The sequence below is a fragment of the Lissotriton helveticus genome, chromosome 5_1 (assembly GCF_964261635.1).
Source record: "Lissotriton helveticus chromosome 5_1, aLisHel1.1, whole genome shotgun sequence".
Taxonomy (NCBI): domain Eukaryota; kingdom Metazoa; phylum Chordata; class Amphibia; order Caudata; family Salamandridae; genus Lissotriton; species Lissotriton helveticus.
Genome location: NC_136065.1, coordinates 1,129,207,410 through 1,129,228,788, shown reverse-complemented (window position 1 = coordinate 1,129,228,788; position 21,379 = coordinate 1,129,207,410). Strand labels below are relative to the sequence as shown.

Genomic DNA, 21,379 nt, shown 5'->3' with positions numbered 1-21,379 from the left:
TCATTGATGCTCAGATGCAGCCCTTCATCCGGGAGTGGCCGACATATTTAGAGGACACCTCTGACTTCCTCAGAAGTCTTGCAACAATCTCAACGGACAACTGTATGGAATGGACATTGTGTACAATAGACGTCACGTCATTATACACATCAGTCCCGCATAAACAAGGTCTAGAAGCCATGGAATGGGCTCTATTGAGAACGGATAAGCCTGAAGAGCAAAAATTGATGATCATGCAATTACTAGAATTCTGTTTAACAAATAGCTACTTCACATGGCTAGATGATTACTACATCCAACTATCAGGAACAGCAATGGGATTTCCGGGGGCATGTATTTATGCCAATATATTCATGGCGAAATTTGAACTAGACTATATTCTTGAAGATAGCACCTGGCAAGATGGGCTTGTTTACTACAAACGTTACATAGACGACGTTTTCTTGATATGGAAGCGGTCAACCTCAGAATTACAGGAAAACATCAAAACCTTAAATTTAGCTAACCCGAGGATTCAATTCACCCACAGTATCAGTTCAACAACATTGCCATTTCTGGATGTGATGGTAGAAATAGCAGAAGGTTCTATTCAAACAAGTCTGTACAAAAAAGCAACTGATAAGAACACAGCTCTGCTTCATAGCAGCTTCCATCCGGCCTCTCTGATTAATAATCTTCCAATCTCACAGTTTATGAGGATAAAACGAATATCAACGGACGAGGTACAATGTGAAAAAAGTCTTGCCGAACAAAAATACAGATACCTTGACAGGGGATACCCTAGAAAATTGCTCGAAGCGCATTTAGGCAAAATCAAGTCAATCCCAAGAAAAGATCTACTGCAAAAGAAAACTAAAAAGGCTAACCAAAGAATGGTTTTTGTATCCAAATTTTCAACAGCCTCTAGAGATATAAAAAGGATAATACTGAAAAGATGGGAAATTCTCCAAATAGAGAATGACTTTGGCACATTGTTTACGGACAAACCTTTGTTCGCATACAAAAGAGCTCAAAACTTCAAAGAAATCTTGAATAAATCCTTGAACGATGGGAGACAGCAAAATGAAACATACAAAGGAACTACGAAGTGCTGCAACTGTAAAAACTGCAATAATGCCATACTAGGGAGTACCCTATTGCACCCACGAACTAGAGAGAAAATACCACTGAGACACACAACGAACTGTAATTCAGAACATGTGGTTTATTCGATCAAATGCCCATGTGGTCTTCTGTATGTCGGGAAGACCGACAGAAAATTAAAAGTTCGACTGTCTGAGCACAAAAGCCGGATACGGAATAAAAACTTTACTTCTCCATTGGCAAAGCATTGGATTGATGCAAGGCATACATTGGCCCAACTAAGATTTCAAATAATCGAACTGATCCCACAGCGTTTGGGCCATGATAACGCCAAGACCCTCCTCCAGAGGGAAGCCTTTTGGATCCGGAAATTGAGAACAATGGCCCCAAGTGGGCTTAATGACAAAATGGAAATGGTTTGTTTTCTATGAACACATAAAAATAGGACCCCTCATGACCTCAATTTCACGGTGCTACTAATATCATCAGTATACACTCATCCCTAAAATTAGTAATACTTTCCAACACAATCAATTATTGCGACCCACCAGAGTACTGCATAAGATTGGAAATAGGCAGTAAACTCACAAAAAATTGTTTCAAAAAATGTGCTGTGCAGTACCAGATTGTATATAGGCAGTGAATGAAAGTAATTTTTTCTTTGTGTTTATTACAATTTTTTCTTTGTGTTTACTTCTTTTTCTTTTTGAACTAATCCTATCCTCTATCTACAGTATATACCCCACACTCTATGGGTCTGTCAGACCATACTCTGAAATTTAAATCTATCGCGTCCCCATGCAATAGAGTGAGATCCAAGGCGCTTAACAATGGCGCTTCGTTTCAGTACGAAATAGTCCGTTCTCGATTTCGTTGCCCACAATACTTGACGAGTTCATAAGAGAAAAGGGACTAGTCGCGTGGACGATAAGGCGGACGTGGATTAATTTTTGAACGAGCCGGTCGAGTTTTGCGGTGAGCTCCGCTTCCCCATATTAGTATATAATATTTATAACCCACAGCATAGTTTTGAAAGTCTCTATCCGCTTATTGTCTTCACAGCATGCTGTGACACTTCGCTGAACTGCCGTTCTAAAACGCACATTGAACTCTGACAGGTAAACGCATTTCCTCCTTGCTGTGGAGGGTTAGTTAAAATTGTTCACGAGGATGCATTGTTTGAATGCTCAAAAGTCTTTTTTATTTTTCAATCCCCTAGGGTAAACACGTTGCATTCTATGTCCTGCAGGTGAGCCTAGAGTCATTTTCACTGCAATAACGTATGTTTATTGTAAAACTCCAGATCATTTTGCCTGAATTTAAAATGGTACGCACCCTGTCTGTTCGTTTATTTTCAGTTACATCAACTGCAAGCATTCAGGTAACTAGCACTTCGCGTGCTCTATATACATAAGCACATTTGTGGTTCACATAATATTGTGTTTATTCGAGGTATCTGTTCACTCCTTAGATCACGCGCAGCCGCGCGCCACGTCATTCATCGAATCCATGTATGGATTCGTAAGTCCATAGTTGCGGTAAGACTGATGTTAAAAATACCACATGTTGAAAAGCCACTATCCTCCTAAGCACTGGAAGTAACTTAGTTTTCTTTCTTCTTGTTTCTTTCCTTTCTTTTCTTCATACAGACCCCTGACGAAGGGGCACAAGCCCCGAAATGCATTGGGTTTATGCAATTTATGATGTAATTTAATTTTGTGTAATTTTTGCATTTCGTATTGGACTATACTAATTATTTGTTGGACTATTTTCATGACATTTACTTGAAATGTTATATAATTGGTGAAGCCATTTCAATGAATTGTGATTAAATGTGTGACTAAAACACGATATACTTTTGACTGGAGAATTTGAATTATTGTTGGTGCACGCTGGAGTCCTGGTCACTTCTCTTGCCAGGCCTTACATAAGCTATTTATTAGTGTGCAGGCACTAATCCAACGCGCACACATACCGTACAAACAGGTGAAATTGGATTCATGAGTGCAGCCCCCACACACATTCATCATCTATACTTTTCCTCCAGGTCCTTTGTATAGTCTACCCATAAATCTAAAAACAAGATGGCGTCTAATCCATGCTTATTATACATATAATGACCAGGTGTGTCTCTAGACGGGATGTTAACTGACTCTTCTAGAATACCTTTTCTGGTCCCTATCTGACGCAACTTTGAAAACAGTGGCATGTTGAAACCAACACAATGGAAATACAATACACAAAAATAGACTGAAACAATCCACAATCATTCACACTAAAACATCATAACATTAAAACAAACATGATCTAAACCAATACAGAGAACTAAACATGTGCTTGAAAAACTATATGCACTGGAATACAGTACAACCATACCGGTCTCAAAAATGAGACACGTCTTTACCGTGCCCACGTTTACCATGGACCCGTCTTGACCGTGCTCGTGTGAACGAACCCGTCTTTACCGTTTTCACGAATAACGTGAACCCGTCTTTACCGTGCCCACGTTTTACCGTGGACCCGTCTTGACCGTGTTCATATAAAATGAACCCGTCTTGAAACTTTATGCATTCCCCATAGTGGTACTCACCGGGAAGCAGAACTTGAAACTTGAAGGCCTCGGACTTCTACGCATCTACGTCTACGTCTACGCATGTGCCTCGGAACGGGTGGACCTCTGGAAACCTCGGACCTTGCTCTCTCACAGGTCGGGCTCTGGTTGAGACGATCCGCAATCCTCACCGCCTCGTATGGATGCCTGGTCACAGTCCGTCCTCCTCCTGGGCCTGAGGGAGTAGCGGGAAATCCCGATGGCGTGTACACTTTAAAATCCGTCACGGCTGTAGAAGGGGGCAAAGGCTGGACCTACGTCACCGGCACGTGGGGAAAGGGATAGTCCCTGTATTCGGGCGCCAAATTAATGTGGTAAATAAAATATTACCCTGGCATAATTTCTAGGCATTAACAATTAGCATGTATCAAATGAGAGGCAGAGAGTCCGTGGTGTCCAAGTTAAAAGGGCTTTATTCCAATAACTCGAGTTAAGGGAGAATCTGTTCCATCACCACTGAGGTTCAGGAAGGGTCTTCTAACATTATTTACAGAGAACAACACATATATACATTTTTCCTTGTACATAGGGAGGAGCGCTCCAGGCAGAGCAAGAAAGAAAGAGATAAGAGCATGTGGGCGTGCATGAGGGTGTACACTTGATGAGTCATAGGTAGGTGATAGGTAGGTGTCATAGGTGGGTGGTACACAGAGGAGGAGTCGAATAGCTAGCTCGAACTTCGCCCTACTTGTGTGTGCAATTTGATCATGACGTGCAATTGACGTGTAACTGGGAGGAGAGCTGACTTTCAGTCTAGTAGAGAGATCTTTAGTGTCAAGGCGACCAGCACGTCTGGTACTAACTGATATCTAAAGTCAGGGGATGTATTATCTGAAGCAAAGGTTGCTCATCACTAAGAATCAGAAAAAGCATATATTTCTTCGTTCATTACATGGGGGCTGTGGGCTTTCTACAGATGCAAGTACTGTAATTTCATTTAAACAGAGACAGAAAAGCTGGGCCCTATCTCAGCAGACGGGTTCTGTTTACCTTTTTCACCGGCATGCAGATAACTGTTAAGCAAAATATACTGTCTTGGCAACCCTTGCTCGGCTGAGCTAGAAGTATGCGAGGTCAGAGATACGTAACTGCAGCTTTCAGTGTGTCAGGAGTCATGAAAACCCTAATTCAGAAAGTGGCTCAGACTGAACCACAAAAAGGGTTCATTACGATATTTATTTAAAAGTGCACAATGCAAATACATGGGCCTTCATGTTAGCTTAACGTTTGGGAAACTTGATGACAGGCACCTTAATGCAGGACGTGATTGCAGAGGCCTTGTGATTCAGGCCACTAAGAGAAATATGCATGAGTGACATGCACATACATGTAACATAGGGTACACGTAGGGGGCATCTTGGTCAGGCAAAATTTCATTTTCCTCAGAAGGCTGAAATGCCAGAAACCGGTCCTCGGTAGCTTGTTTCCGGTCCAGGGAAGGCATGGCTTGGCAGTTCGGGCTGGACTGTTCCCATGAGGCACAGGGTCAGACTGATTTGCATATGGCCATGTCTGAACTGGGGTGGCAGAGTGGGCTAAAAAACGGTGATGGATTAAACCCAGATCAGTTGACTGGGGGTGAGTGCTTGTATTGTCAACGCTCCGTCCATCATTTCCTTTGGGTTTTCTTTGTTCGCCATAAGTTGGCAGGGTATGCTCAGACGTGAGTCCCTTGCTCACTTTGCCACTGGATTCAAGCAAGCCGGGCTGAAGAAGGCTGAAATGCCAGAAACCGGTCCTCGGTAGCTTGTTTCTGGTCCAGGGAAGGCATGGCTTGGCAGTTCGGGCTGGACTGTTCCCATGAGGCACAGGGTCAGACTGATTTGCATATGGCCATGTCTGAACTGGGATGGCAGAGTGGGCTAAATAATGGTGATGGATTAAACCCAGATCAGTTGACTGGGGGTGAGTGCTTGTATTGTCAATGCTCTGTCCATCATTTCCTTTGGTTTTTCTAAAAATGTATTTTGTCACTCCAGTCAGTGCAACAGTAGGGAAAGTGTTGGATAGTGGAGGGGTAAAAATTACTATTCCCACTCCAGTGAGTGTAGCAGCAAGGAAAGTGGTGGATAGCGGAGGGGTGAAAATGACTGTTCCCACACCAGTGAGTATTACAGTGAGGAAAGTGTTGGATAGCGGAGGGGTAACAATTACTATTCCCACTCCAATAATTGTAACAGTAGGGAAAGTTTTGGATAGCGGAGGGGTAAATATTGCTATTCCCACTCCAATGAGTGAAACAGTAGAGAAAGTGTTGGATTGCAGAGGGGTGACCATTAATATTCTCACTTCAGTCATTTCAAAATTAAAAAGAAACAAAATATTAAAAACAACAAAACATTTAAAAAAACTAAATACATTACATTCATAAATATGTTAACAATTAAAATACAAATATATTTAATATAAACAAATAAAAAACACATAATAATGTTAAATACATATAACAATTATCTACAAATATTATATTAAATAAAATAAAACATTTTTTTCAAACAAATACTATTTTTTTATTGGAAAATATTTAGAAACAAAACATTAATTATTACATACATTTACTTTTTTTATTTCTTACCTTATAACACCACACAATTCACAACCTAAATCTACTTTGTTTTATAAATGTACTTCCTTAATTAACATAATTAATTACCAATTAAGGAAATATTATTAATTAAAAACAAATTAAAACTCATAAAAATTACTTGACTTCCCAAATTTTACCCCTATAATCCCCACAACCCACAGCTAAAATTAAACTGTAAAAGAATTACTTTTACAATTAAAACTTATTTTCACTTAAAAAACAAATAGTATTTAACAACTAATTATAAAGTGCGTAAAATTGATTTATTCCCCACACTGTACCCCTATAACAGTAAAACCCACACACAGAAAAATATAAACAAATACCCTAATTAGATATCTATTAATTAATTAATATTACTGATTAATTTATTAAACATAAATTACTTCCCACCCTTTACCTGATAAACCCCACAACCAACACCTAAAATTAATTACACAATTTACATAATTAATTTACAATAAATTAATTAATATAAATGTACAACTAATTATTAATTAATTACTTTCCACCTTTTACCCCTATAACCACAAACTCGCACCAAAAATTCATTACATTATTTCCATGTGTAATTTTCAATCAATTAATTACTATAAATTAACAACTAATTCTTAATTAATCAAAATTTACTTCCCACCCTTTACCCCATAACCTCACAAACCGCACCTAAAACAAATTACACAATTACATAATTCATTAGCAATTTGTTAATTAACATTAATTAACAACTAATTAATAATTAATTACAAATAAATTACTTCCCATCCTTTAACCCTATAAACCCAACAACCCTCACCTAAAACAAATTACACAATTACCATTATTAATTACCAGCTAATTAATGAATTTTTAATAACAACCAATGAAAAATGTATTACAAATAAATTACGTCCCGCAATTAACACTATAAAATCACAATTAAATAAATAAAAAATAATCAATAATTTATTATAATTAAATTACTTCCCACTCTATTCCCCTATAAACCCATAACCCGCTACGCAACTAAAAAATTACTTAAAATAATATTGATAGCTACTAAAAATGTAACACATATATTAAACAACATAAACAATACTTATGCAAAAAAATACACCACATACGTTTAAAATATAAACTAAAATACATAACACTAATTAAAAAATCTATATTTTGAACAACTATATTTTTGCAAATGATATTAACGACTTCTATATTTTTGAAAACTATATTCTTACCTTAAATTAAATATTCATGACCACAATATTCTTGCTGTTGATATTTCTGTGTCATGATATTTCCAACTCGATATTTGTGTAAGGCGACACTTCCAACTTGATATTCTGTCTGAATACCATCTAACTGACTATAACCAAGATGGAAGGCCCCCATACAAGTTCTGCAGGCAACACAAACAGGCATGAAGTGTACAGGATAGAGGATCTGGATGTATGCCTCACATGTGAAAAAAGCTCCCTTGCCTCAGACTTTGTCACAGGCTTCAGCACACAGTATTCCCCCAACGACTCTGCCACCTCATCCCATCTAGGACTCTGGTCCTGGGATACAAACTACACCCACATCCCACAGTATGTCCATCTACTTGACCCAACTAACAATAGTTTACTATCTGGTCCAAAGTTGCGAAGTACTGGTAACATCTTAAGGCCTAGTGATGGTAAAGTAGTGTAGTTCCTATATTCCCAATAGGCTATGCGCATTGGAATAGTATATCCTATAGATTAGACGTAGGACTGAAGTTGACTAGGTCTCTATCGAATATACTAGACTTATCTCACTCCTCACCCGTCCGGCTGATTGCTAGTAGGACATTGTCTTTTTAATCTCCCCCCTGTGGCCCGCTGACTACGAGCCGCCACACTTACCTGCTAGTCCGCCTAAAAGCCAGTCATTCCCGACTGCGGGCGCCATCTTGGGTTGGGTGCTCGGCCTGCCTCACCTTAGCCACACACCCCCAGTCACTCGGCTACTAAGGACCCTCCTTCCCTTCTTTCCAGCGATAGCTCGCAGCCCGGTGGCAGAGGGCTCGCGCGCTTGCGCTGGTGCTGTTTTTAACCCACAACCCTACTCGTTATTGCTGATTACGAGCTACTATATTTTTTATCTCACTCCTCACCCGTCCGGCTGATTGCTAGTAGGACATTGTCTTTTTAATCTCCCCCCTGTGGCCCGCTGACTACGAGCCGCCACACTTACCTGCTAGTCCGCCTAAAAGCCAGTCATTCCCGACTGCGGGCGCCATCTTGGGTTGGGTGCTCGGCCTGCCTCACCTTAGCCACACCCCCCAGTCACTCGGCTACTAAAACGACCACTATGTGTCAGCGCAGTGGACGAGCGCAGCGGGCGCGACGTAGGCGCGCCGGAGTCGCGCCAGAGTTAAGCCCGTCTGCGCCCGTCCGCGGCCGGCCGGGGCAAGGGGCTACTACCCCTGGTCCTCCAACTCGATACTCCTCAGCAGATTTGACCCTCCTCCAAGGCCATTGGCCCCTCGACCCCCGCACTATTCTTCGGACCATCAACTTGGGTTGTCACTGTCCCTGTCGTGCCTGTCCCCAAGGCTGTCCTCTTCTGATTGCCGCCCCGCCTGTCCCCCACTCATTGCCCATCTCTGACCCCCGCGCTCCCCCACTGTCCATTATTTTATTAAACACCAGGTCAGCCATTAAACATCACCAGGATTTATCTATACTTTTAGATACGGACAAACCCGATCTCCTACTTTTAACGGAGACATGGTTCTCTGAGACTTCTCTTCCGTCTCTATTGGCTGCCCTCCCCTCGACCTACTACTCTATTCGTGCCGACCGTCCGGGTGGGAAAACGGGTGGAGGCGTTGCCCTCATCGCCCGTACTGACTTTCAGTTTCAGATTCTCCCCTCACCCCCCCTGGGAGGTATTGACCACCTTGTGGTCCGCTCCACCTCTTTCTCCCCTCACCTAGCCATTGTGCTGGTCTATCGTCCACCCCAATCCACTCCGTCTTTTCTTCCCGCTTTTCAAGATCTACTTGGCACCCTGGCCGTCAATTATGCCTCGGTGCTGGTCCTCGGGGACTTCAACTACTGGCCTACGGACCCTAAGGAATGCCCCTCATCCAAAGAATTTTCTGATATCCTCCTGTCACTCAATTTCACTTCTCTTGTCCATACCCCCACACATATTCTCGGTCACACTCTAGACCAAGTTTGGTCTCTCAACTGCCCTATGTCTTCACTTACTGTTACCCCATGCACTTGGTCTGATCACTTTTTAATTTCCTTTACCCTTAGCCTTTGCCCAACCATGACACTCACCCATTCCAAAAACGTATGGGCCCGCAACTGGGGCAAGTCCAACCTGTCGGACCTCACCTCTTCACTTTTGGCCTCCTCTCCCACTTTGTCGGGCTTGGCGGCTGCAGCTCAAGCCAAGGCCATCGACTCTTGGCTCACGAATGGAAGCGATTGCTTGGCCCCTCTCCGGCGCACCTCGGTTAGGCGCCCTAAAGATGCCAATCGGTGGTTCAGCAAAGAACTGAAAGAGCAGAAGCTCACGGTTCGACAGGCAGAACGGAGATGGAGACGGGACTACTGCCCCATCTCCAAGTCCCGCTATGTCCTTCTCCTTGGGACCTACAAAAAAAACATCATTGAGACCAAGAAAGCCTATTTCTCGGCTAAAATCCTGGCGGCTGAGAATCAGCCCAAGGAGATTTTTGCCATCACCCACGACTTGGCCTTCTCTGATAGGACCTCTTTAAAGCCCCCTCCCTCTCAGAAACTCTGCGACTCGCTCAACTCCTACTTCGTAGAAAAAATCGCCACGATCAAATCTAATATTCCCCCCCCTTCTCCTCTCTTCATGGACCCCCATTTACCCCCTGCCCCAGCTTCTCTCAACTCCTTTCCCCCTCTTTCAGAGGAAATTTTCCTCTCTCTTCTCCCCAAAATCAAATCTGGCTCCCCTGCAGATGTCTGCCCGGCACACATCTTACAGCAGAATTACACTGTTTGTACCCTGCCTCCTCTCATTTTTCTCAACGACTCGCTGGCCCAAGGGGTTGTGACTCAGTCATTAAAAGCCGCCTCCATTATCCCTATTTAAAAAAAACCAGGAGCCGATCCTTCGGTGTTGGCTAACTATCGCCCCATCTCCCTGCTCCCCTTTCTAGGTAAGGTGCTTGAGCGGCATGTCACCTCTGCGCTCAGCTCCTTTGTCGAGGAGAATGGGACATTGGCCCCTTGCCAGGCTGGGTTACGACCTAAGCACTCGACAGAGTCTGTGGTGGTGTCAGTGCTCGACACCCTCAGAGAAGGTATGGATGTAGGTCAATCTCAGGCGCTGGTCCTCCTTGACTTGTCCGCCGCTTTTGACACAGTGGACCATTCCATCCTACTCTCCCGTGTCAGGGCGGCGGGCATAGGTGGATCAGCCCTCACCTGGCTCTCCTCCTTCCTGAGGGACCGGACCCAGGCGGTTCATCTCGGGGAGTTTTCAGCTACCCCCTGCCAGGTCCAGTGCGGAGTACCCCAGGGCTCCTCTCTGTCTCCTTTATTGTTTAATCTCTATATTTCCCCTCTCATCTTTGCCCTCCAGCAGCTGGAGGTCACGGTATTTAATTATGCCGATGACCTCTAGCTCATCTTCAATCTGTCCTCTTCTTCTGACTCTATTTCTAATTTTCAATCTACTCTATCTTTCATCAGGGACTGGATGAACTTCAACCACCTGAAGCTCAATCCCGATAAGACGGAACTTGTGGTTACGGGTGGTTGCTCCAGTCCCTGGAGCTCTCTATTTTGGCCCCCTTCCTTTGGTGTTCCCCCTACCCCAGCCCCTTCTGTTAAGACTCTAGGCATCAAACTAAATGACAAACTCACTCTTCACTCCCAGATTGGTTCTGTGGTCTCTTCTTGCTTTCTCACCCTCCGCACTATCCGCTCTATCTCACGTTTTTTTTCTTTCTCGGCACTCAAACTGATCATGTCCGCACTGCTCCTGTCCCGCCTGGACTACGGGAATGTCCTGTTCAATGGCATCCCTCAGTACAGCCTGCGCAAGTTACAACTGGTGCAGAACCAGGCGGCCCGCCTCGCCTTCGGTCTCCCCAAATTTCATCATACCTCTCCCCTCTTGAAGACACTTCACTGGCTCCCCGTCCGGGAACGCGCCTTGTTCAAACTTGGCTGCATGGCTTTCCAGGCCAGGATTGGCCTGGCCCCTATCTTTATATCTTCAGCCATCAAACCTTACGTCCCCGGCAGAGACCTTCGTTCCTCAGCCCAACATCTCTTGGTTGTCCCTCGCTACAGGAAAAAAAAACAGGGCGGCTCTAAATTTTCTACCCTCGCCCCTCTTTTTTGGAATTCCCTCTCCTTTCATCTTAGGTCCCTCACCCAGTATTCTATCTTTCGCAAATCCCTGAAAACATTTTTATTCACTCAGGCCTTTTTTTCCTAAACCTTTTTTCCTTCCCTCAGCCTATGTCGCAGCGATTGACCCTGCCTATCAGGTTGTTTGCTATCTCAGCGCCAAGAAACCGCACAGGTGTATGTAGCGCTCTATAAATATTTTAAACTTAAACTTAAACTTAGACTTAGTTGTGTGTGCCAGCTAGCTCAGAGGTCACTAGAAACTTTCTCGAATTCTCAAGAAGGGATTAGTCTCTGACAACCGCATAAACATTGCAACTTTGTTTCCCCAAGATAAAATGTATCTTCAGAGACGTGGAAACAATAGATAGATATTTCACTCAGTCAATCGTGCATGCTTCGTTTCACTAGAGGTGCAGATAAAGTAGAAAGATGGGCGTTTTCAAAAAAAGGATTTATTGAACAGAGTTCTTTCTCAAGCATAAGAACTGAACTTCTACAATCGTAAAACTGTTTATCAAATATAAGGAATACAGTATAAAGAGTAGGATAAAAAAATATTGTAAGAGCATTGTATGGTTCCTAAATCATATATAAATACATACATAAATAACAGAGGCTAAAAGTACTCAACTGGTGCTTCTAAAATACGTCTACCCCGGTGTACCTAACCTAAGCTTAGTACGAGGGAAGAAGTAAGTGAAGTGTAGCATAAATGTAGTATTCTTTTGCCAAGAATCTGCCCAAGATTTCTCTAAGGGTTTAATCAGCTCCGTACCTTAGTTTAGAATGAAGAAGGTCAGGCTCAGTACCCGATTTCCCAACAACCCGCAAGGGTAGCTTGGAAACACTGGAGCTGGATTTCTCGGCAGGAGAAAAGACAGCATCTCTCTCAGTGCATCTGCTGGAGGGTCAACTTCCTTCAGCACTTGCTGTAGCAGGGCGCATCGGGCAAGTAGATAGTCGAACTGCTCCAAACCACTGCATGTTTGCTTGGGCGAGTGTGGGCATATTTATACCTTGAAGGTGCCGAGTTTGACGTACAGTTGGACATAATAACATCATCAAAGAGTCTCAGTTCTTTGAAAACTCCATGAGTTCTTGGACAAATTAATATTCAAGCAAGGGGAAGTCCCTAGCTGCTGAAGCTGAGTTTTTCCAAGAAATTAATGTGGATTTTCGGAACTAGTGGAAGTAGTCCTGCCGTATTTGGACTGCATGAGCTATGCCTAATATGGTTATGATTTTTATGCCTATATAAGGATATGGTGATTTATACCTAAATAAGGGCATGAATCGGGAAACTTACAATAGGGTCCTAAAATAATACATAACAGTAAAGAATAAAGAACAGGGGCCTAACTGCTCAGTTGTGACAAACAGGATGGAAAGGAACCATTCTGACTAAGACATTTTGCATGCCATTTGCCCTGATCATCATTGCTATATTGACAGCTGTCATCATCTATTTGTATGACCTATACATACTAAAACTACTGGGGCCAAACAACACCATGCTTACTGAATGCTGCACAATTATCCCCAGCAATGCCCTGAATATTTACAAGGTCATGGTGAATTTACATGACATAGGGATACAAGTGCATAATTTTGCTGAACAAACGTTGTGGGGCTGGACAATATATGTATGGTAAAAATAGTTATAGTTATTGCAATTTTAGCTGTTTGTTTATGTGTGAATATGCTGCCTGTTTGCTGCCTGGCATGTATCAAATTGTGTGTTCCCTCACCAAGTAATGTTCTTGTTTCAAGAGTCATGATACAGTGGGAAGACGTGGCCACACTATTGTCAATAAATATCGAAAAGCAAATTTATAAAAACATGTTGAACAATTGTTTTAAGAGGAGTTTGTGGGAGCATAAATGTAAAAGTGAGCAACTGTTCTTCCGTGTCAATCTTCGCCTTGATTTCATGAACCATGCACCTGTACAAATCCTCGCACGCTGGCTGGACGAGGTGTTGGTATGGTCTGAGAACTGTTTATGTTTCTTAGCTTTCCCTTTGTTTTTGAGAACTGAAGGAATACGTAGATAAGAAAGAAAGATAACAGCATATTTGGAAACTGCATCCGTCCACACACTTTCCCAAGTTTCCTGTTTGTGATTGTGTAAAGCTCAGCTTACCAAACCGGCTGTCTGCACATATGTCTGACTCAGCTATTTCAATACATGCCAATGTAGTTTAAGCAATATATGAATAGTGTGCATTCTGTGTCTGGCAGAGCATACTTGGAAGCTGGCTGTTTCGAATATCTCAAGCTCAAGCTTAAATTAAACATACCTCCACAACAGTGTTTGATTGCTGTCTCTCATTTCAGACAAGTGTACCTGACTTGCGCATTCACATCCTTGGAGTCACTTTAGCTTGGGGTGCAGGTCCAGTCTTTCATCTCAGCAGGCAGGGTAGGTCTCAAGCAGCAGTGTAGAAGGGCATCCTTCTTCTATAGTGTCAGCAAGTCCAGGAGTATACTCAATAGTTGGATTTGAGGGTCTAATATTTGAACTTGATGCCAGCTTTGAAGAAGGAGAGGAGAAGGTTTCCACCTTCAGAGGTGTTTGGAAATTCCTGCATCCTTGCTCTGGCCTTGGTTGTCTGGGGACACAAACGACTAGTGGAAAACCCTTTGTGAGCATGCTGAGGCAGAGCCTTTGTGACGTGGAAGTGTGTTAAGTGACAGCTCCCCCTCTATTAAGTCAGAGATGGCTCACATCCTGACAACACCTATTCCTCCTTCTCCCAATGTCTAGGAATAATACACAAAGACCAACTGCCAGCTACCTCTAGTCATCTTGACCCAGGATACAGGCCGCAGGCATCAAATGGTTGGGACAGGAAAATGGCAACTTTCTAAAAGTGCCATTTTCAGAATTGTGATTTAAAATCCTACTTTACCATTAAAGAGGATTTTAAATGACAATTCTTTAGACACCGAACTCAACATTCCTACTTGCTCCCAATTGAAAGTTATCACATATTAAACATAAAAAGGCAACCCAATGCTATCCTATGGGAGAGGTAGGCAGTGCAGTGGTGAAAAATTAATTTAAAAGTTTTTTACAACCAAATCCAATTTTAAAATAAATGTCCTGCTTTTTAAATACATTGCACCCTGCCCTAGGGGCTACTTAGGGCCTACCCAGGGGGGACTTATATGCATTAAAAAGAAAGGTTTAGGTATGCAAAAGGTTTATTTTGCCAGGATGAAATGGCAGTTTAAAACTAAACACAGAGGCTGCAATGGGACATGTTTTTAGAGTTACTTAAGTGGGTGGCACGATCAGTGCTCAGTCCCACTAGTAGCTTTTAATTTACAGGCCCGTCTACAGGTAGTACCACTTTACTAAGGACTTACAAGTAAATTATATGCAGCAATTGAGTGCAGGCCAATTTTACCATGTTTAAAAAGAGAAAGCATAAGCACTTTAGCACTGTTTAGCAGGGATAAAGTGTGCAGAGTCCTACGGCCAACAAAAACAAATTCAGCAAAAAAATGGAGGTGTAAGGCAAACCATTTGGGGTAAGACCACCCTAACGCTGACAGGTCTAACACTAATATACATTTTACTGCTGCAGAATCCTCATCACACTCTTGATTCCATTTGGCCTCCTTTTTTATTAACTCCTGTAAACTCTTGGTAATCTCTGTGAAGTTGAGACAAATTTATTGTAGACTTCACCATCCCCAAACATCTAGCTAGGTCATCAATATTAACAGTATGCATATCTCATGTTGCACACAATATTACCTTATTTTGCCCAATGCCCCCAGCTGTCCTAGATATTCAATTTCACTTGAACTGAATATACATTTCTCTACTTTCAATTTCAATCCACTCTCTCTTAACATTTTTAGCACAGTTTACAATCTCTGATAATGCTATCCTTCATTATAAATCTGGTAACCTATCCATGCACGCACTCATCTATCCATGAAATCCATGCACTCAGGCAATCACCAAATTGTCGAATTTCGTAGCGCGCCCTGCATTGCAAAATGAGATGCAGGGTCGCTATGAAATTCGTTTTATTAATTTAATTGTTTACTTACCTACAATCATCCATATTCTGGTGCTTACCACCCCCCACCCTGCCCCTCCCCCGCCCTGCCTGTGTGCCCCACGGAACTCTCTCCACCGGCCACGGCTGCAAGGAACAGGGTCAAGACTGATTCACATATGGCTGGGTCCAAACTGGGGTGGTGTGGTGAGAAAAGGAATGATGGATTAAACCCAGATCCTTGTGACCGGGGGTGAATGTTTGCATTGTGCAGCATTTTCTCCATCAATTGTTTCTTTTGCTCACGACTATCGCATCATCGTGAAGACAGAAAGTAGGATTCAAAAAGTTAATTTTTAAACTTACTTCAAAACTATGGGGCCTATTATGATTGCGGTTTTCCCGCATCCTCCGGGCCGGCGGAAGCCACCGCCGGCCCGGTGGCTGCGGGAAAACCGCCGCGGAGCCTCGAAAGACCCACCGACATATTAGGATGGCTGGTGGGTCTGGCATTCCGTCCGCAGCTTTTCCGCCGCGGTCGCCTTCCGACCGCGGCGGAAAAGCTTTAACATGACTGGCGGTGTCTATCAGACACCGCCAGCCATATTAGGATGGCGTAAAAGGCATGCTTTTCCGCGGCGGCTTGTCCACCGTCGAAAAGCATACGGACATTCACTTCGGGGGCCTGTTGCGGGCCCCCTGGGTGAAGGTGAGGTGGGGGGTGCATATGGGGGGTACCTATAGTACCCCCCTGTATTTACGTGCACGAAGCGGCAGGCACCGCGCGGTGCCTGCCGCTTTGTGCATGCAAATGCACAGCATTCATTTTTAAAATGTTAAAAATACAGGATGTGACCGCCAGGGTGGGGGTCACATCCTAATTTGCACGGAGGGACCTCCGCTGCCCCTGCGGACGGTCCCTCCTACTCTGGGGTGGCGGACGGACGCAGGTCCGTCCGCCATCCTAATGAGCACCTTAGGGTGCAAACGTTTTTTAAGAAGTGATGTAGTTAGTAATGTGTGTACTGTAATAATTAGAATGCATTTTTTAAGTTAACATTTGTTAATGTGGTGGTCGTTGAATATCTTCTTGTGTTTTGTGATTTTGCAACATGATGCGATCATCGCGACGTTGTCGCTAATTTCAAAAGTTCTAAAAAAAATATTATTTAACATGAAAATGAACAACATTTTGGGCTCTTGGGTGGCTCTGACAAAAGCCTTTGTTTTGAGAGTGTGCATAAGACAGCTACAGATAAGACTGTATACAGAGGTTCAGGTTTCTTAGAAACATCCTGTTCCCTTTATCTGTAAAGTGAACACCATCATTTGTATAGATGCCATGCATGTTAAAATGCAGGTTCTTGTTGCAGATAGAGCCCATTTTTTAAAATATCTTGAAATAAGATGATTAATGTACTTTTTAAATAAATAGGTCATAAATACAAGTGGTTTCACAATGCATATGTAATGTTCAGTATTTAATTATAGACAAAAATAAGACGATGTTATAGTTTTGAAATAGAATTCCAAAAAAAAACATAGAAATTCACTGAAAAAAACAAAAGTTAAAAGGACGTTATAGATAGGAAATAGAATCTACAAAAACTTTGAAGTTCACTGAAAAAATCCAAAGGTTACAGGGATGTTATAGTTCGGCTGACATTTCACTTGCACAAAAGAGAAAAATGTAGCAGTTAAAGTTCACTCAACCAGTCACTTACCAATACATTCACTAAAGACAGAATTCACTCACTTATACAGTCAGTCACGCACCCACTGAATCATTAATACAGGCACTCATTACACACACTGGTTCACCAATACACATTCATATATATATTTAACACGCATAAACTTTTTTTTAAACACCCACAATAACTTGATGATGCCATCAGTGATGCCATTTGAGATGTCATCAGTGGTTTCATCAGTGATGTCACTAAGCATGTCATGAGTGATGTAATATGTGAGGTCATAAGCAGTGCATTGTTGGGGTGTGAGTTATAATTAGCTCAGCTAACTTTGTACGAGTAAAATGTCAGCCTAACTATAACATCCCTGTAACCTTTTTTTTTTCAGTGAAAAAAATAAATATATATATAGCTTGGCTGGCCGAAATGCGTAATGGCAGGTTTTGGGAGCACAGAAAGCAGAAAATAAAAAATAACTGAATCACAGCAACTGGAGTTAGTGTGTCTCTCCATCGCCGTTCGGAGGTTGGGGAGTCTTTGGATTTCGTGATATATATATATATATATATACAAACACACGAGTTTGCCCATGAAGGAGAGCCACAAACAGGAAGGTAAGTTTGCCGTTTTAATTCATGACAGTACAGTTGCTGCCACGCTGCAGAAATTCTGCCTTGTAATCCCAGTGGATGGAGAAAAGTACCTCACTCACAGTGCTGAAAAATAGTCTCTCATGACAAGACCTCCTGCCCCCAGTGCTGATCGTCGTTTGACTCCAGCAGGTCCTCTTTGCAGCTTCAGGGCTCTCCTACGACCAGGACCAGCCATTTAAAATCCAAACATTCGAGTTTGCCCATGAAGGAGAGCCACAAACAGGAAGGTAAGTTTGCCATTTTAATTCATGACAGTACAGCACAGCAGAAAGGATGTCTTCTAAAATAAACAGCTGCCTGACGTGTTTCATGCTCACTTGCATTTCTTCAGAGGCAGTTTATGGCACACAGCGTGGGGCGGCGGCAGTACTTGTAATGCAGATCAGCTGCCCATGTGGGCGGAGACTCGCACTGAGCCTGCTGGTCATTGTAGTGCTGCAAATTAAAACTACAGTGAGTTGCTGCCACGCTGTAGAAATTCTGCCTTGTAATCCCAGTGGATGGAGAAAAGTACAAAAATAGTCTCTTATGACACACCTCCTGCCCCCAGCGCTGATCGTCGTTTGACTCCAGCAGGTCCACTTTGCAGCTTTAATTAAATTAAATTTCCCAACTGAGACGAGGGACTTACTGCTAAACATTGGTCTTCTGTAGAGCAGATCCCACAGACAACCTGTAACTAGCCTGACATCACAAAGAAAGAATTAACACAGGAGATCACAGATATCTTTGTCGGTTCATGGGTACTAAAAATATCTCTGACTTGCAAGTTGAGTAAGGCAGATATATGGAGACCCTAGATTGTTTATATGTGGCCTAACTTGACTTTTTATTCTGATATAAGTTCGCAATTGGTCCCTACACTTGGCCGGTCACTTCCATTCCTCTTAGAATAGTAAGTGCTAAGCTTGTTGAGACATGTGGCAAGAACGCGGCGAGGGCTCGACAAAGCTTGGTCATGTTTATGAGCTTTCTGAAGAAAGCTTGGACTAGCATTACCTACTGTGTTTAGTATGACGCACGAGTGTATGTATAAGTGACTGGGTAATCCAAATGTATAACGTCTAAAGCTCAGAAAGGGCAGTATGACTTGGGGAACAGGAAGTCTAAAGCAGCACATTAGGCGCATTCAAGACTTCCTTTAAATACAGCACTTGAAGCTGCACTTTAAGTGCTTCTATATGTTGAGAAGTGAACAAAAATAGAGTGACACTATAGGATTTTCTGATGTTGTTCCCTATGAACCTATGGGAGACTTATGAATTCTATGTTTAATGGATACAATCTTGATGCATTTTAAAAGCGGACCATGTTCCTGATTACTGAACTGCGTCTGGAGAAAAGGCACCTTCACACTTTTTTTAGCATGGCTACACGTGAATATTAGCAAGCAACTCATTGGTATGCCTTGTCAAGAGAAGAATTAGCTAGCACAGGAAACAGACTCACCTTCTGCGCCTGTAGTGGGAGATGCAGCAGACCAGGCTTGTGACCACCAAAATGACAACAGCCAACGAGATAACAGTCAAGTTAAAACTCTGAAATTCTGAGTAAAAGGGAAAAAGAACACAATTTAGTGGGCCAGTGAAGGTTATGTAGGACACTGATACTGCAAAAACCTCGCCCTGAAAGCAAAGGTGAAACTATTAGGCAACTCTTTTGGGTTTTAAGCACGTAAGCTGCCAATGTAGACCCTGCGCAAAAGTTCCTCTGGTTTGATTTCTGACATTGAGGGTTGGCTCCTTATATTGGCATGATATGAAACTTTTGCCCAGATAGTGAAAACTGTTATGTAATACAGCACAGCCCCCAAAGATGTTGGGCTGCATTGCCTGACAGGGAAAGAGTAGGAGAGCACCAAATTCACAGAGATATGGGTCTCTCCTTCCCTCTCCCTAGTGCCGATGCTGATTTCAGCTGCATGGGGCAGGCACACACCTTTGCGCCATAGTGCTAGGGTGCATGCCTGAGTCTATTTAGGTTTCATACAGGAAGGATACCCTTCCTATCCAAAATACTATTCCTAGACACACTTCAAAGCTTTTCCTACTTTGTATGTGTGCTGTACAGTGCAGAACACATGAAAAGTCAGAAAATAAAGGAGAAATTAAAACATTTCTCCATTTAACACATAGTTTTCAGCAGCATTCATTTTTTACTGTAAACCCTGTCAACTAACGTTGGTAGATAGTGTTTAGCGTCAAAAAGCAGATGTTATTATATGGGAAAGCCCATGTAGCACCCATGTAACTCCTCCTTGATGGAAAGAGATGCAAAGCAGTGTGTTACTCTCCTACACAAACCAACGCTAATAACAATTAGTTTTGTTTTGTAAATCCCTAAATAGATTTTGCGTCAGATTAGCATTACAAAAGTAACCCTAACCCCACACTAAACCTTTGTGAATCTGGGCCTTTGTGTAGCAATAAAGAAGAAGCGTGTAGCTGGCTTGTCGAACTTAGGTCATTCAAGGAAAATGAACACATCCACACATAGAAATGGCTATAAATAGCAAATGAAGATTGCTCCCTGCAAGTTCCCTCCCCTGGATACCCCAATGAATGATTCTGAAGGAGGAACGATTGGCAAGTTATAAGATAATAACGCCATACTTTTGGGAAACAAAAGGAACACAAGGAGACACTTGTGCAGTTTAAAATGCAATGTTGTATCTGTTCATCATTAACTCTAGCCATGATTAGGAGCAGCTGTTTCTAAATTAACTATACTCATCTCTGTTGTTGAGCTGCAGATAGTTAGAGCCCAACATAGACTCAACATTGACTGACTGCAGTGGTCACAGATTGCTAGACAGGAGTGCTTCCTGCATGCATAAAAAGCATCTCATCCATTCTCTCACACTATCAACCACCAAGTAGGTGGAGGATGGAAAGCTATAGGCGGGATATCAAACCTTACTTGTAGTCAGTCAGTCAAAAATACTTTTATTCGATCTCGTTAAAAATCATAAAAGAGTGGATAAAGCACAATAGTACAAAGATGTTAAAAAAATGAGGGTTAAAAAGGTGCAGAAAGATAAAAACACAATGCAGTAATGTACTGAATCATCATCAATGGATAGTACACAAAGTGAACTTTTATAGTCAATGCAATTTTGAGCAGTGCGAGGCCGTGCTGTGAGCAAGAAGACCAGAAATAATGTCAGTGCAAGAGAAGGAAAAGGTCCAAGCAGTCTTGATGGAACCGCTCCATTTCATTCATTTTTGTAGTCTAATTCTTTGGCTGCTATTTTCCAGAGCGTCATGGCTTTACAAGATAGTTTGATGAAGCGGCCTCCAAGACATTGTGTGACTGTGGCTATGCATGTCCATAGCTATTTTTTATCAGCAGCTCGCAGAGGACCCTTTTCCGAATTTCTAAA

At 42.5% G+C, this 21,379-nt stretch overlaps 1 protein-coding gene across 1 annotated transcript in view; it reads right to left on the bottom strand.

Annotated features, from left to right (window-relative positions):
• LOC144753518 (uncharacterized) overlaps nt 1-21,379 on the bottom strand; it is a 166,318-nt gene that overhangs the window by 95,497 nt on the left and 49,442 nt on the right. Inside the window, exon 2 of the mRNA XM_078641178.1 lies at nt 19,447-19,543. Within this exon, the coding sequence (XP_078497304.1) occupies nt 19,447-19,543 (97 nt within the window). The remainder of the gene's footprint in view (nt 1-19,446; nt 19,544-21,379) is intronic.